The following is a 15,740-nucleotide window of genomic DNA, read 5'->3' as shown; positions in this document are numbered from 1 at the left end:
CAGGTCCATGAGTTTAGTACCTATGTTTTCTTCTATGTACTCTATTGTTTCAGGTCTTATATTTAGGTTTTTGATCCATTTTGAATTAATTTTAGTACACAGGGACAAGCTGTAGTCAAGTTTTATTCTTTTGCATGTGGCTTTCCAGTTTTCCCAGCACCATTTGTTGAAGAGGCCTTCCTTTCTCCATTGTGTGTTGTTGGCCCCTTTATCGAAAATTATTTAACCATATATATGTGATTTATTTCTGGACTTTCTATTCTGTTCCATTGGTCTGAGTGTCTATTTTTCTGCCAATACCATGCTGTTTTGATTATCGTGGCCCTATAATATAAGTTGAAGTCAGGTACTGTAATGCCCCCAGCTTCATTCTTTTTCATTAGGATTGCTTTGGCTATTCGGGGTTTTTTATAGTTCTATATAAATCTGATGATTTTTTGTTCCATTTCTTTAAAAAATGTCATTGGAATTTTGATGAGAATTGCATTAAATTTGTATATTGCTTTGGGTAATATGGTCATTTTGATTATTTTTATTCTTCCCATCCAAGAAAGGAATATTTTTCCATTTCATTGTATCTTTTCAATTTCCCTTAACAATGCTTTGTAGTTTTTGTTATATAGGTCCTTTACATTCTTTGTTATGTTTATTCCTAGGTATTTTTGTTGTTTTTGTTGCAATCGTTTAGGGGATTATTTTTTTGAATTCGTTTTCTAATGTTTCGTTGTTGGCATATAGAAAGGCAATGGACTTTTGTATATTAATTTTGTAAAATTTTTAAAGGTTAAACAAAAAATAGCTTATAGAATGAGGACACAGTTAATATTTTTGTACAGCTGTACAATGTGTTTATACAGGAATGTTAAACTAAATGTTAACACAAAAGAGCCAAAAAGTTTTAAATCTTTCAAGTTTAAATGAAAAAAGGTCCAGTAAGGTAAGGTTAACACACTGTTAAAGAAAATGTTTTTGTGGGTTTAGCAGAGCCTCAGCAAACAGCCTGTATAAAGTGTGCAGAGTGAACAGCAGTGTGCTCCACACCCACATGTACGCCTCGCTCCCTCACTGACCACTCAGAGCCTCAGCACACAGCCTGTATGAAGTGTGCAGCAGTGCACAGCAGTGTGCTCCACATCCACATGTACGCCTCGCTCCCTCACTGACCACTCAGAGCCTCAGCACACAGCCTGTAAGAAGTGCACAGCAGTGTGCTCCACACCCACATGTACGCCTCGCTCCCTCACTGACCACTCAGAGCCTCAGCACACAGCCTGTATGAAGTGTGCAGCAGTGCACAGCAGTGTGCTCCACATCCACATGTATGCCTCTCTCCCTCACTGACCACTCAGAGCTCCTGCTAGTCCTGCAGACTCTGTCCAGCAGAAGGGCCCCATGGAGGTGCGCCATTACGTCACAGTCACCTACAGCATGCATACACTCACACACTGTGCACCTCTGCAGCCTGGGAGCAACAAGCCACGCCGTGCAGCCTGGGTCTGTAGCAGGCTGGCTGCACCATCTACGTTCATGCACCTTCACACAAGGACAAAATGGCCAGATGACGTTCTGCTCTAAACATACACATTTCTGTCATTAGTGATGCATGACAGTGTATGTTGAACATAGACAATAATATTATCCTGTAATGATGCAATGTGATCAATATTGCTACATCAGCAATTATTACAATATATAAATGTATCAAAGTAACTTGCTTATATCTTAAACTGACACAACTTACATGTCAAATGTATTCACTCAAAGAAGTCATGATGAGCTGTCGTTTCGCACACACTGAGATGACAATAATCAAAAGTGGAGATGGCCTGACCTGTGGTGGTGCAGTGGATAAAGCATTGACCTGGAAATGCTGAGGTCGCTGGTTCAAAACCCTGGGCTTGCCTGGTCAAGGCACATATGGGAGTTGATGCTTCCAGCTCCTCCCCCCCCTTCTCTCTCTCTGTCTCTTCTCTCTCTCTGTCCCCCCCCCTCTTCTCTAAAATGAATTAAAAAAAAAAAAAAAGAAAAAGTGGAGATGCCAGACCAGGTGGTGGCACAGTGGATAGAGCATCGGACTGGGATGCTGAGGACCCAGGTTCGAGACCCCGAGGTCACCAGTTTGAGCACGGGCTCATCTGGTTTGAGCAAAGCTCACCAGCTTGGACCCAAGGTCACTGGCTCGAGCAAGGGGTTACTCGGTCTGCTGAAGGCCCACGGTCAAGGCACATATGAGAAAGCAATCAATGAACAACTAAGGTGTTGCAAAGAAAAACTGATAATTGATGCTTCTCATCTCTCTCCTTTCCTGTCTGTCTGTCCCTATCTCTCTCTCTCTCTCTCTCTCTCTCTCTCTCTGTCTCTGTAAAAAAAAAAGGGGGGGGAGAATATGGAGAAATTGCTATCTTCATCTGTTGCTAGTAGGAATATAAAATGTTACACCTGCTGCAGAAAAGCTTGGTGGTTCCTCAAAAAGCTAAACATGGAATTACCCTGTGGCCCAACAGCTTTGTTCCTGAGTATATACTTAAAGGAAGGAGAAGAGTATTTAAACAAGAGTGTAAGGATATCTTGAGTGGCCTATATTAATGATTGGATGTGCCATAAATACCTTTATTTGGTTTGCTGTATTTTTTTTTTTTTTGTATTTTTCTGAAGCTGGAAACGGGGAGAGACAGTCAGACAGACTCCCGCATGCACCCGACCAGGATCCACCCGGCACGCCCACCAGGGGGCGATGCTCTGCCCACCAGGGGGCAATGCTCTGCCCCTCCGGGGCGTCGCTCTGTCGCGACCAGAGCCACTCTAGCCCCTGGGGCAGAGGCCGAGGAGCCATCCCCAGCGCCCGGGCCATCTTTGCTCCAGTGGAGCCTCAGCTGTGGGAGGGGAAGAGAGAGACAGAGAGGAAGGAGAGGGGGAGAGGGGGAGAAGCAAATGGGCGCTTCTCCTGTGTGCCCTGGCCGGGAATCAAACCCAGGACTTCTGCACTCCAGGCCGACGCTCTACCACTGAGCCAACCGGCCAGGGCCTAGTTTGCTGTATTTTATCACCACACATTCTGCTCACATTCAACCTTTGAAATTTCTTGAGCACGTAGTAAGGTGGTCTCTTATCAAAACTGGTAAAAAGTAAAGGAAAAGTATTGGCAGGAAATCTTTTAAACTATAAATATCAGGGAAGGTCAAAGAGAGACAAATGAAACATGAAGACAATTATTTAGTATCCATATTTCGTGCTTCTCTAAATCTAATGTAAAATGCTGTATTTCTTAACCTTTGGTGTCGTCTTAGACTGTGCATAGGATTTTAAAGTAAGCTATCTCTTATTATTTTCAGTTATGGAGGACACTGTCTATAGTTTTGGAGAGGATGGGATTGCAAAGTTTTTGATTGCACTGTCTGTCCAGGGCTCCCTTTATCTCCTCCTGCTGTTCTGTCTGGAGACCACCTCGTGGAGACTGAGAAACTGTGTCCTTCATAAAGTTGTGTCTAAAGTGTACAACTTATTCGTGAAGTGCAAGAAGGTGAGTAACTAACATGGACTTTTGATACAACTCAAATAAAGCTCAATGTAAGGCCAAAGTATGAAGTTGCATATTTCTACCTCTATTACATTATAAAGTGTCATTTAATTACACCAAGGTCTAACTGGTATTGATTTGCATTCCAAGTATTTCATCTTAGTTTGTATTTTAGGTTCTAAGCTTTAAATCCTCTGCCAGCAAGGACTTAATTCCTTTGTCCTGGGTTGACCATGATAAAAACCACTGCCAGGTGCATGTACAATCTTTGAGGCCTATTTGGTTGCAATTATGGAATTGACTTATTTAACACTATGTGGTGCCCACCAAATTATTCATTATCGCCGTACAAAGTTTTCACAATTTTACATAATCTGAGAGATTTGCCTAGAATTTTAAATTTTCTTTTAAATGGCTCATTTGTTCAGTAACTTAATCCCTGCTTGTCTGTATTGGAATTTCTCTTGAGACAAAACCACACCTGTCTCTCTATGACTTCCTCTTCACTCATCTCAGTGTTCCTCTGCGTGCTATTTCAGGGTGGCTCTAGATCTATGGGAATCCACAGATTTCTCTGAGTCTACATATGTCTAATATTTCAGGAGGAAGTATTTCTGGAGGCTGAAATGGCCTCTGCTACCACCTGGAGTTCTGAATAGTATGATTAGCATTCAACCCGTGTTTCAGGTGCCTGTTATGTGTTGCTAATTAATGCCTAGAACTGTACACCAAAGCAAAAGTCCTGTTCTACCTACTTTTACACCAAAGCCCATTCAGATCTTACCACTCTAATGAAAAGATGCCTGGTCTAGGACATGCCCAAAAAAAGATATTTAAGTTTTTGTAAAACATGGAAAAGAAAAGATTTCTTTCCTGGTGCCTAGAATTAAACATGTGGATGTTACCTGGAGATTTCTCCTACCCAAACTTCCTTAGGCTGGGACAGTAACCCCTGACCAACGTCACACTTTTTCAGGTGTGAGAAAGAGAATACAATGAGTATGGAGGGAGATTTCATGATAAAATTATAAGAATATTTGGCCTATGCCCTGATTGGTTGGCTCCGTGGTAGAGTGTCAGCCAGGTGTGTGGATGTCCCGGGTTCGATTCCCTGCCAGGGCACACAGGAGAAACAACCATCTGCTTCTCCACCCCTCCACCCCTCCCTTCTCTCTCTCTTTCTCTCTCTCTCTCTCTCTCTCTCTCTCTCTCTCTCTCTCTCTCTTGTTCTCTCCTCCTGCAGCCAAGGCTTGATTAGAGTGAATTGGCCCCAGGCACTGAAGATGGCTCCATGGCCTCTGCCTCAGGTGCTAAGAAGAGCTTAGTTGCTGAGCAACAGAGCAGCGCCCCAGATGGGCAGAGCATCACCCCCTAGTGGGCTTGCCAGGTGGATCCTGGTTGGGGTGCATGCGGGAGTCTGTTTCTGCCTCCCCTCCTCTCTCTAAAATGAAAAATAAATATTTGGCTTGTAAATTCTTATCTTTTATGTCACTGTTTCTATAAGTTGATCAATGTCATCCCATTACATTTAATTTCAAAATTAAAATTAAAAATAATCTTGTGGGGTACACTTAAAGCAATGCTTTAATGGAAATGTATAGAATTAAATATATTGAAATGAAGAAAAGTCTCAATTCAATAAATGAATTTTCTACCTCACTAAACTAGGAAAAGAGGAGTAAAATAACTTCAGCAAACAGCATTTAAGTAAATAGAAAAAAAAGAAGTGTGTAAACAGGCCTGACCTGTGGTGGTGCAGTGGGATAAAGCATCGACCTGGAACACTGAGGTCGCCGGTTCGAAACCTTGGGCTTGCCTGGTCAAGGCACATATGGGAGTTGATGCTTCCTGCTCCTCCCCCTTCCCTCTCTGTCTCTCTCTCTCTAAAAAAAAAAAAAAAAAGTGTGTAAACAAATACAATGGAGAAACATCAATGAATGAAGAAAAAAACTGGCCCTGGCCAGTGGCTCAGTGGATAAGAGCATTGGTCCACAGGGTATGGACATCCCAGGTTCAATTCCCAGTCGGGGCACACAGGAGAAGTGACCATCTCCTTCTCTACCCCTTTCTCTCCCCCTCTCTCTCCCCTCTCTTCTCCCAAAGCCTATGGCTCAGTTTGTTTAAATGTGGCCCAGGCTCTGAGGACAGCTCTGCTGGGGCACACAGGAGAAGTGACCATCTCCTTCTCTACCCCTTTCTCTACCCCTCTCTCTCCCCTCTCTTCTCCCAAAGCCTGTGGCTCAGTTTGTTTAAATGTGGCCCAGGCTCTGAGGACAGCTCTGCTGGGGCACACAGGAGAAGTGACCATCTCCTTCTCTACCCCTTTCTCTACCCCTCTCTCTCCCCTCTCTTCTCCCAAAGCCTGTGGCTCAGTTTGTTTAAATGTGGCCCAGGCTCTGAGGACAGCTCTGCTGGGGCACACAGGAGAAGTGACCATCTCCTTCTCTACCCCTCTCTCTACCCCTCTCTCTCCCCTTTCTTCTCCCAAAGCCTGTGGCTCAGTTTGTTTAAATGTGGCCCAGGCGCTGAGGACGGCTCTGCTGGAGCACATCAGTCTCAGGTGCTAAAGTCAAGTCAAGCAGCTCAGCACTGGGGCATCTTCCCTCGAGGATGTTGCTGGGTGGATCCCAGGGCACAGGCGGAACTCTTCCTCACTGTCTCCCCTCCTCTCACCTAAAAAAAAGAAAAAAAACCTAATTTTTAAAAAAAATAATAGAAATTGATAAGCCTCTAACCAGACCAGTGTCTATAAAATAAAAAGATATGGTATACTAACCGATATAAAGACAAATGAAGGGATATCACTGCAGATCCCACAAAGAGTAAAAGCCACTCTATGCTTATAAATTTGGCACCTTAGGTGAAATAAAGCAGACTTTTTTAGAAAGACGCAAATGATCAGAATAAAGACCCAAATCGTCCTATTTCCATTAAAGACATTTTGTGCATGGTTTAAAACCTCCAAAAGAAAAATGCTGTGCCTAGATAATTTCACTGATAAAGTCTACGATTTTTTTTTTTTTTTTTTTTTTTTGGTATTTTTCTGAAGCTGGAAACAGGGAGGCAGTCAGACAGACTCCTGCATGCGCCCGACCGGGATCCACCCGGCATGCCCACCAGGGGTGACACTCTGCCCACCAGGGGCGTCGCTCTGTTGCGACCAGAGCCATTCTAGTGCCTGAGGCAGAGGCCACAGAGCCATCCTCAGTGCCCCGGCCAACTTTGCTCCAATGGAGCCTTGGCTGCGGGAGGGGAAGAGAGAGACAGAGAGGAAGGAGAGGGGGAGGGGTGGAGAAGCAGATGGGTGCTTCTCCTGTGTGCCCTGGCCGGGAATCGAACCCGGGACTTCCACACGCCAGGCTGACGCTCTACCACTGAGCCAACCGGCCAGGGCCTTACAATTTTTTTTTAATAGCATCAATTCTTGTGTCTACAGCACGGGGGATACAGTCAATAATACTATGATAACCATGCGTGGTGCCCAGCAGGGACTAGGTTTATGAGCAGGGTCACTTCATACACTTGATAACTATCTAGCCACTGGGCTGCACAGCTAAAACGTCTACAAAATAGTATTGAATCTAACTGTAACTGAAAAATAAAATTTTAAAAAAGAAACAGCATCAGTTCTACCTAATTTCTTCCAGAATGAGAAAGATCTGGGAGCATTTTCCAACTGTCTCTATGAAGCCATCATTACTCTCATACAGAAGAAAAAATACAAGAACTCAGTATCCCTTATGAACACAGAAACACAAACAGAGTATCCACAGACAGATAAAATCCAGGAATATACAAAAAGAATAATATACTATAAACAAGTGGGGTTTATTCCATCAATGTAAAAAAAAAAAGCACTAGGCCTGACCTGTGGTGGCGCAGTGGATAAAGCGTCAACCTGGAAATGCTGAGGTCACCGGTTCAAAACCCTGGGCTTGCCTGGACAAGGCACATGTGGGAGTTGATGCTTCTTGCTCCTCCCCCTTCTCAACCCTCTCTATAATGAATAAATAAAATCTTTAAAAAAATAAAAATAAATAAAATAAAATTTTAAAAAAAGCACTAGTTTAATTTTTGATAATGTTATCCAGGTATTAATAATTCAAAGAAGAAAAACCATGTTTCTATCAACAGTTCACACCCATTTACAATAAAACCTGTCTTCGAACTAAAACTGAGAAAGAGAGAAACTATTGCAACCTGCTCAGTGGCAACTGCTTATCTATATAAAGCCTAATGTCCACCCCACCACCACCCATCACCCACCACCCATCTCCCACCCACCACCACCCATCACCACCACCCACCACCACCACCTACCACCCATCACCCACCACCACCCACCACCCATCACCCACCCATCACCACCACCCACCACCACCACCTACCACCCATCACCCACCACCACCCACCACCCATCACCCACCCATCACCACCACCTACCACCACCACCCATCACCTATCACCCACCACCACCACCACCCATCACCACCACCACCCACCACCACCACCTACCAACCATCACCCACCACCACCACCCATCACCCACCACCACCCACCACCACCACCCATCACCCACCACCACCACCCATCACCCACCACCCATCACCCACCACCCATCACCCACCACCCATCTCCCACCCACCACCACCCATCACCCATCACCCACCACCCATCACCCACCACCCATCTCCCACCCACCACCACCACCACCCATCACCACCACCCACCACCACCCACCACCCACCGCCACTACCCACCACCCACCATCCACCACCCACCATCCACCACCCATCTCCACCACCCACCACCACCACCACCCATCACCCACCATCCACCACCACCCATCACCCATCACCCACCCATCTCCACCACCCACCACCCACCACCACCCACCACCACCACCCACCGCCACTACCCACCACCCACCATCCACCACCCATCTCCACCACCCACCACCACCACCACCCATCACCCACCATCCACCACCACCCACCACCACACATCACCCATCACCCACCCATCACCACCGCCCATCACCCACCACCACCACCACCCATCACCACCCGCCACCCATCACCCACCACCACCACCCATCACCCACCACCCATCACCCACCACCCATCACCCACCACCCATCTCCCACCCACCACCACCCATCACCACCACCCACCACCACCACCTACCACCCATCACCCACCACCACCCACCACCCATCACCCACCCATCACCACCACCCACCACCACTACCCACCACCCACCATCCACCACCCATCTCCACCACCCACCACCACCACCACCCATCACCCACCATTCACCACCACCCACCACCACCCATCACCCATCACCCACCCATCACCACCACCCATCACCCACCACCCATCACCACCCGCCACCCATCACCCACCACCACCACCCATCACCCACCACCACCACCCATCACCCACCACCCATCACCCACCACCCATCTCCCACCCACCACCACCCATCACCACCACCCACCACCACCACCTACCACCCATCACCCACCACCACCCACCACCCACCACCCATCACCCACCCATCACCACCACCCACCACCACCACCCATCACCCACCATCCACCACCTGCCACCCATCACCCACTACCATCCACCACCACCACCCATCACCCATCACCCACCCATCACCACCACCCATCACCCACCACCACCACCCATCACCACCACCCACACCACCCATCACCCACCACCCACCACCCATCACCACCACCTACCACCCATCACCACCACCCACCACCACCCGCCACCCATCACCCACCACCCACCACCACCACCCACCACCCATCACCACTACCCACCACCACCCATCACCACCACCCACACCACCCATCACCACCACCCACTAACCACCAGCCGAGCAAGGATGTTCATTTTTACCACTCTGATGCAATAAACTTTGAAAATTGGCAAAGAAATAAAAGTTGTTAAAGCACTTCTCATTCTTTTGATTGTCATGTTTACTGGGCTGATTTTATTCTCCGGCCCACTTCTCCTTCAGCAATACGGTGAAACGAGTGCTCGATATAAAAACAGGCGATTCAAATCAACAAACTTTTATCAAACAGCACCAAGGGCTGCTCACATGGCGTGCCAGGCTGTGCCACCCTACCTCTTTCACTCGGTTTCCACGGCGAACGGGGGCCTCTTCTCCCCGCCTGGCATCCATTTTCTCAGTAAACCCTTGCTGTGGTGCAGTCACAGGGTGGGGCTCCCCCCGGCCATAAAGAAAGAAGGAAACCTGACCCACTGGACAGCACGGGGGGACCTGGAGAGCCTTGTGCTGAGTGACATGAGCCAGGCAGACAGAGATAAGTACCCCGTGATCTCACTTAGGTGAGGAATCTAACAAACATTGAGCTGACAAAATAGAAGCTGAGGCAGGGTCACGGGGGACAGACGGACAGCTGCCTGGGGGGGCGGGTGAGTGGACTGGATGAAAATGGGTGCAGGAATTAGCCCCCCCAAAAATACATGTGCACACATACGCGCATGCATATTTCATAGACACAGTCAACAGTGTAGTGATGGCGGGGGGGCCAGGTGGAGGAGGGGACAGGGCAGAGCAGGGAGATGGGGACAGGAAGGGGCCTTGCTTGGGGTGGAGGGCGCACCATGCCCTGTGGAGACGGTGTCTTTCAGTTGTGCCCTTGAGACCTGTATGATTTGGTGAACCCATGTCATCCAATAAATTTAACTGATAAAAAAAACATGTCTTAGCCTGACGGGGCAGTGGCGCAGTGAATGGAGCGTTGAACTGGGATGCGGAGGACCCAGGTTCGAGACCCCAAGGTCACTGGCTCAAGCAAGGGATTACTCGGTCTGCTGAAGGCCTGCAGTCAAGGCACATATGAGAAAGCAATCAATGAACAACTGAGATGCCACAATGCGCAACGAAAAACTAATGATTGATGCTTCTCATCTATCCGATCCTGTCTGTCTGTCCCTGTCTATCCCTCTCTCTGACTCTCTCTCTGTCTCTGTAAAAAATATATATATATGTTTTAGGCCCTGGCCAGTTGGCTGAGTGGTAGAGCGTTGGCCTGGTGTGTGGAAGTCCCAGATTCAATTCCCGGCCAGGGCACACAGGAGAAGCACCCATCTGCTTCTCCACCCCTCCCCCTCTCCTTCCTCTCTGTCTCTCTCTTCCTCTCTCAAGGCTCCATTGGAGCAAAGTTGGCCCGGGTACTGAGGATGGCTCCATGGCCTCCGCCTCAGGTGCTAGAATGGCTCCAGTTGTAACAAAGTGACAACCCAGATGGGCAGAGCATCACCCCCTGATGGGCATGCCGGGTGGATCCCAGTCGGGCACATGTGGGAGTCTGTCTCTCTGCCTCCCGCTTCTCATTTCGGAAAAATAAAAAATTTTAAAAATTAAAAAAATAAATAAATAAATAAATAAATATATATATATGATATATATATATATATGTCTTCATTCTTCATGTTCTGCTTAGCCTTCCCCTATAGAGAGGCCTTCCCTCAAAAAAAAAAAAAACAAAGGCCCTGGCCGGTTGGCTCAGGGGTAGAGCGTCGGTCTGGCGTGCGGGGGACCCGGGTTCGATTCCCAGCTAGGGCACATAGGAGAAGCGCCCATTTGCTTCTCCACCCCCCACCCCCTCCTTCCTCTCTGTCTCTCTCTTCCCCTCCCGCAGCCAAGGCTCCATTGGAGCAAAGATGGCCTGGGCGCTGGGGATGGCTCCTTGGCCTCTGCCCCAGGCGCTGGAGTGGCTCTGGTCGCGGCAGAGCAACGCCCCAGAGGGGCAGAGCATCGCCCCCTGGTGGGCAGAGCGTCGCCCCTGGTGGGCGTGCCGGGTGGATCCCGGTCGGGCGCATGCGGAAGTCTGTCTGACTGTCTCTCCCCGTTTCCAGCTTCAGAAAAATACAAAAAAAAAAAAGTTCATTCTTCTCTCTTGCCTCCCATGGTCTCTTGAACATATTTTAATTATAACAAAACGTGCTGGACCATAATAGTATCAATGAGGCTTTTGTTTCCCACGACATGTCCATATTACTGGCAAGAATATGCTGCTTATGCCTAGTTGTAGAAAAACTTGTTCTTTCACATAGTTCCCGAAAGAAAGCAAGTCAAGAATAAAGTTACTCATTAAGAGTTCAGGGAATCAGTAGAAAGGCTGCTGAGAAAATGAGTCCAACGTTTTCTGACATCTTCGAAATGACTTCCTCAGGTCAGCTTGCAAAATACCACTTCCTCTCTAGAGGATATCTAAAAGCGTGCTCATATCTGTGACCCTTGCTTTGAATACGCAGGGCAAAGTGTCCGTCCAGGTAAAGAAGAACTATACCGATGAAAATGTGGAGAGCGAGAGGAAGCGGATCCTGGCGCAGACCCCGAGGTTGAAGAACAACCCGCTGCTCCTCAAACAGCTCACGAAGGTAAAGTCGTGCGGTAAAGGCGCGCAGTGACAGCGTGGTCCCGAGCTTTATCCCCTGCCCAGGATGTATCGGTCGTGTCCCTGCTGCAGGGGACTTCTGTGGGATCCATGTACAGTCTGGTGAAATACGAGGGCCGAAGGGGCAGTGGCTCTCAGCTGTCCACAGGGGTCTGAGGTTAGAGTTGTACTTGCCCCACGGTCAGTGCATCAGTACCTGCTGATTTTTTTTAATATTTCCAGATTTATTATAAGTGTCCAGTTGTAAAGGCTGTAAGAAATATCTCCCTTGTTGTCCAAAAGTCTGAATGCTTTGGATTGCTTGGATTAAACGGAGCCGGAAAAACCACCATGTTCAAAATGTTGACTGGAGAAGAGACCTCAACTTCTGGAGTTGTGTTCATTGACGGCATTAGCATCGCTGAGAATATCAGAAAGGTGTGTGTGGCCCTCATCACTGAGCTGGTTCCCCAGGGAAGGAGGTAACTGAGCAAGTGGGTGGAGGACATAGAATGGAAGCTGAAAGCATTCAGATATAAAAGATGACGGATGGATGGATGGATGGATGATAGATGGATGATAGATAGATAGATAGATAGATAGATAGATAGATAGATAGATGATAGATAGATAGATAGATAGATAAATAGATGATAGATGGATGATGGATGGATGGATGGATAGATAGATGATAGATGGATGATAGATGGATGATAGATAGATAGATGATTGATAGATAGATGGATGGATGAATAGATAGATGGATGATTGATGGATGGATAGATAGATGGATGATTGATAGATGGATGGATGGATGGATGGATAGATGATAGATGGATGATAGGTAGGTAGATAGATAGATAGATAGATAATAAATAGATACAAAGCTGTCAGGCAACATAAGCAGAATAGTTCGCACTGGAACCTGAATACTGTAAGGATGAGAAATAAGTTGGGGGGGTGGGGGGGGCAAGGCCCAGACACAGAGGAAAGGCAACTGTCGAACAAGAAGAAGAATGAATGACACCAAGAGTTTAAGTGGAAAGCAAGGGACAGGGTTGTAATTTATAGCAATTAGAGCATATTTATGTCGGGAAAAAAATAAAACAATGAAAAGAAGTTTAAAAGAGCGAGCGATAGGGCTCGTTCCCTCTCCCACCACCTTTACCTCGTTCTCTCCAAAGCCCGCGCACACACGCACGCGCGCACACACACACACACACACACAACCACTTTTATCACGCCGCAGTTTTTCAGGTAAACACAATCAGCTAGAAAGCTCTGTCTCCCACGTGGCCGCACGAGAGGCGGTCTGCGGCACAGGGTCTCTGGACCTTGGCCAACCGCTCTCCACATGTGAGCGCCTCCATTTGCCCTGCACGTCTGAGCATGCGTGTTTCCCTACCAACCGCAACAGAGCCGGCTGCTGATCGGAGTTCTGGATTTTTGGCAGCCTGGTCAGCTTGTTGACTGTTTGTTTTCTAATTCCGGTAGAGTTGCCATTTTTCTCTTATTATTAGTAAGGTTGCATAACTTTTTAAATGAAACGTGTGTGTACTTAAGGTGTACAACACGATGATTTGTGTGCGTGTCCAGTGTGAGCTGATGACCATAATCAAGCCAATCAACAGGTGCTGTCATTGTTCTTGTCATAAGAGCACCCGAAGTCTGCTCCGTCTGCAAAGTCCCCCTGTCCAGCTCAGTCTTAGCAATGACAATGACCGTCGTCATGCTGCGCGTGAGCGCTCCAGGCTGGGGGTCTGCAAGGCTGCCACCGTGCGCCCCATCCCCCGCCCGAGCCCCCCACCTCCTCCACCTCCCGGCTCAGGTTAACCAGCGTTCAACTCTGCTCGCATGCATTGGATTCTCCTCTCTTCCACGTAACCCTGAGATCATGCAGGGTTTTGTCTTGTTTTTTCTTTTCCTGTCTGGTTTATTTCTCCCAAGTTTTTCCCTGTTTGATGTAGATGGCAGAATTTCCTCCTTCTTTGTTTGTTTGTTTGTTTTTTAGATTTGCTCTCATTGGCACGCTTTTTTATTGGTTATTAATTCAAACTTTATTTTTTTATTTACAGTTTACATTCAATAACATTTTATTTTAGTTTCAGATGCACTGCCTAGTTGTTTAGACAATCATATCTTTAACAAAATGTGTCTCCCCTCCCCAATATGTCTAGTATCCACTTGGTGCTATACATTGTTGTTACAATGTTTTTTACTACATTCCCTGCCGCTGCGCTTTACAGCCCCCCCCCCCCCCCCGCGGTGACTACTTTGTAACTGCCAATTTGTATTTCTGGATCCCGTGAACTTTTTCACCCAGTTTCCCCCAACCTCCCTTCCCCTGTGGCAACCCTTAGTTTGTTCTGTGTGTCAGTGACGATTGCCGTCTGGATTCAGGTCAGGTCAAGAATTGGCTATTGTCCTCAAGTGAACCCCTTGCTGAACCACATGACGGGTCGGGAACTGCTGGTCATGTACGCCAGGCTGCAGGGGGTGCCGGAGCCGAACATCTGCAACTACGTAGACACCTTCCTGTGTTCAATGCACCTGGAATCCCAGGCCGACAAGGTCGTCCACACATACCGGTGAGCTATCCTGCTGTCGCAGCTACTCATCCGGCTGCCTGCGTGTCTGCCGTTCACGAGGCAAGCCTGCGAGCTCAGCCTCAGCCTGCTCTGTCTCAGAGCAGCCACTGAGAGAGTCCTGGGTCCTGGCAGTGTTCCGCCATCAGAAATAAGGCAAGATCCCACTCAGAGGAAGCAACTCTTTGCAGACACGAGCTACAGAGTCTCTGCCTCTCAAAAGAGCACCTTCGGCCCTGGCCGGTTGGCTCAGTGGTAGAGCGTCAGCCTGGCGTGCAGGAGTCCCGGGTTCGATTCCTGGCCAGGGCACACAGGAGAAGCGCCCATCTGCTTCTCCACCCCTCCCCCTCTCCTTCCTCTCTGTCTCTCTCTTCCCCTCCTGCAGCCAAGGCTCCATTGGAGCAAAGATGGCCCAGGCGCTGAGGATGGCTCCATGGCCTCTGCCCCAGGCGCTAGAGTGGCTCTGGTCGGAGCATCGCCCCCTGGTGGGCAGAGCGTCACCCCCTGGTGGGCATGCCGGGTGGATCCCGGTCGGCGCATGCGGGAGTCTGTCGGACTGTCTCTCCCCGTTTCCAACTTCAGAAAAATACAAAAAAAAAAAAAACACCTTCATGCCCATCTCCCTCTGGCTCTTTCTCTCTCCAAAACAGAAACATTTCCCCGATTATGATGCTGAAATAAATTACCACAAAGTATCTATCGTTTCCATGAGCATGAGTTGCCATGGACATGCACACTTGGGTCTGCTGCTTTGAGATTCCTGTTCACTCGGCATTCTGGGGGGAGGGGCTCATTCTGTCCTGTGAATTAATGATGTGTGCCCCCCACTTTTCTTCTTTTTCTCTTCCTCCTCCTCCTCCTCCTCCTTCTTCTTCCCCTTTCACTTGCTCTTTTTTTGAGGTTACAGTAAAGAAGACAAACGTAAACTGAATACAGTTATTGCCTTGATGGGAAAGCCTTCGGTTGTCTTGCTGGATGAGCCGACCACCGGCATGGACGCAGGGGACCGGCACCGGCTCTGGGACATCGTGAGGTGGATGTCTCAGACAGGCAAAGCCATCATCATCAGTTCCCACAGGTGTGTCCCACTGGGAGGTTTGGTTGAGAGTCAGGAAAGGTCAGGAGGGAATTCACCGGAGCCCAGCATATGTCAGTGGACCCGAGCTAAGTAAATATATGAGCTACCTGGGAGGTACTGTGGGTAGAG

At 48.1% G+C, this 15,740-nt stretch overlaps 1 protein-coding gene across 1 annotated transcript in view; it reads left to right on the top strand.

The window, feature by feature from the left end:
• The window catches only part of LOC136335755 (phospholipid-transporting ATPase ABCA3-like), a 164,462-nt gene that overhangs the window by 144,586 nt on the left and 4,136 nt on the right, over nucleotides 1-15,740 (top strand). The window contains exons 24-28 of the mRNA XM_066276851.1: nucleotides 3,333-3,520; nucleotides 11,827-11,952; nucleotides 12,192-12,386; nucleotides 14,349-14,536; nucleotides 15,441-15,611. Of these exons, the coding sequence (XP_066132948.1) occupies nucleotides 3,333-3,520; nucleotides 11,827-11,952; nucleotides 12,192-12,386; nucleotides 14,349-14,536; nucleotides 15,441-15,611 (868 nt within the window). The remainder of the gene's footprint in view (nucleotides 1-3,332; nucleotides 3,521-11,826; nucleotides 11,953-12,191; nucleotides 12,387-14,348; nucleotides 14,537-15,440; nucleotides 15,612-15,740) is intronic.

This window comes from Saccopteryx bilineata, chromosome 4, assembly GCF_036850765.1.
Source record: "Saccopteryx bilineata isolate mSacBil1 chromosome 4, mSacBil1_pri_phased_curated, whole genome shotgun sequence".
In the NCBI taxonomy this organism is placed as follows: domain Eukaryota; kingdom Metazoa; phylum Chordata; class Mammalia; order Chiroptera; family Emballonuridae; genus Saccopteryx; species Saccopteryx bilineata.
The sequence above is the reverse complement of the archived record's forward strand: the minus strand, read 5'-3'. Positions and strand labels throughout refer to the sequence as shown.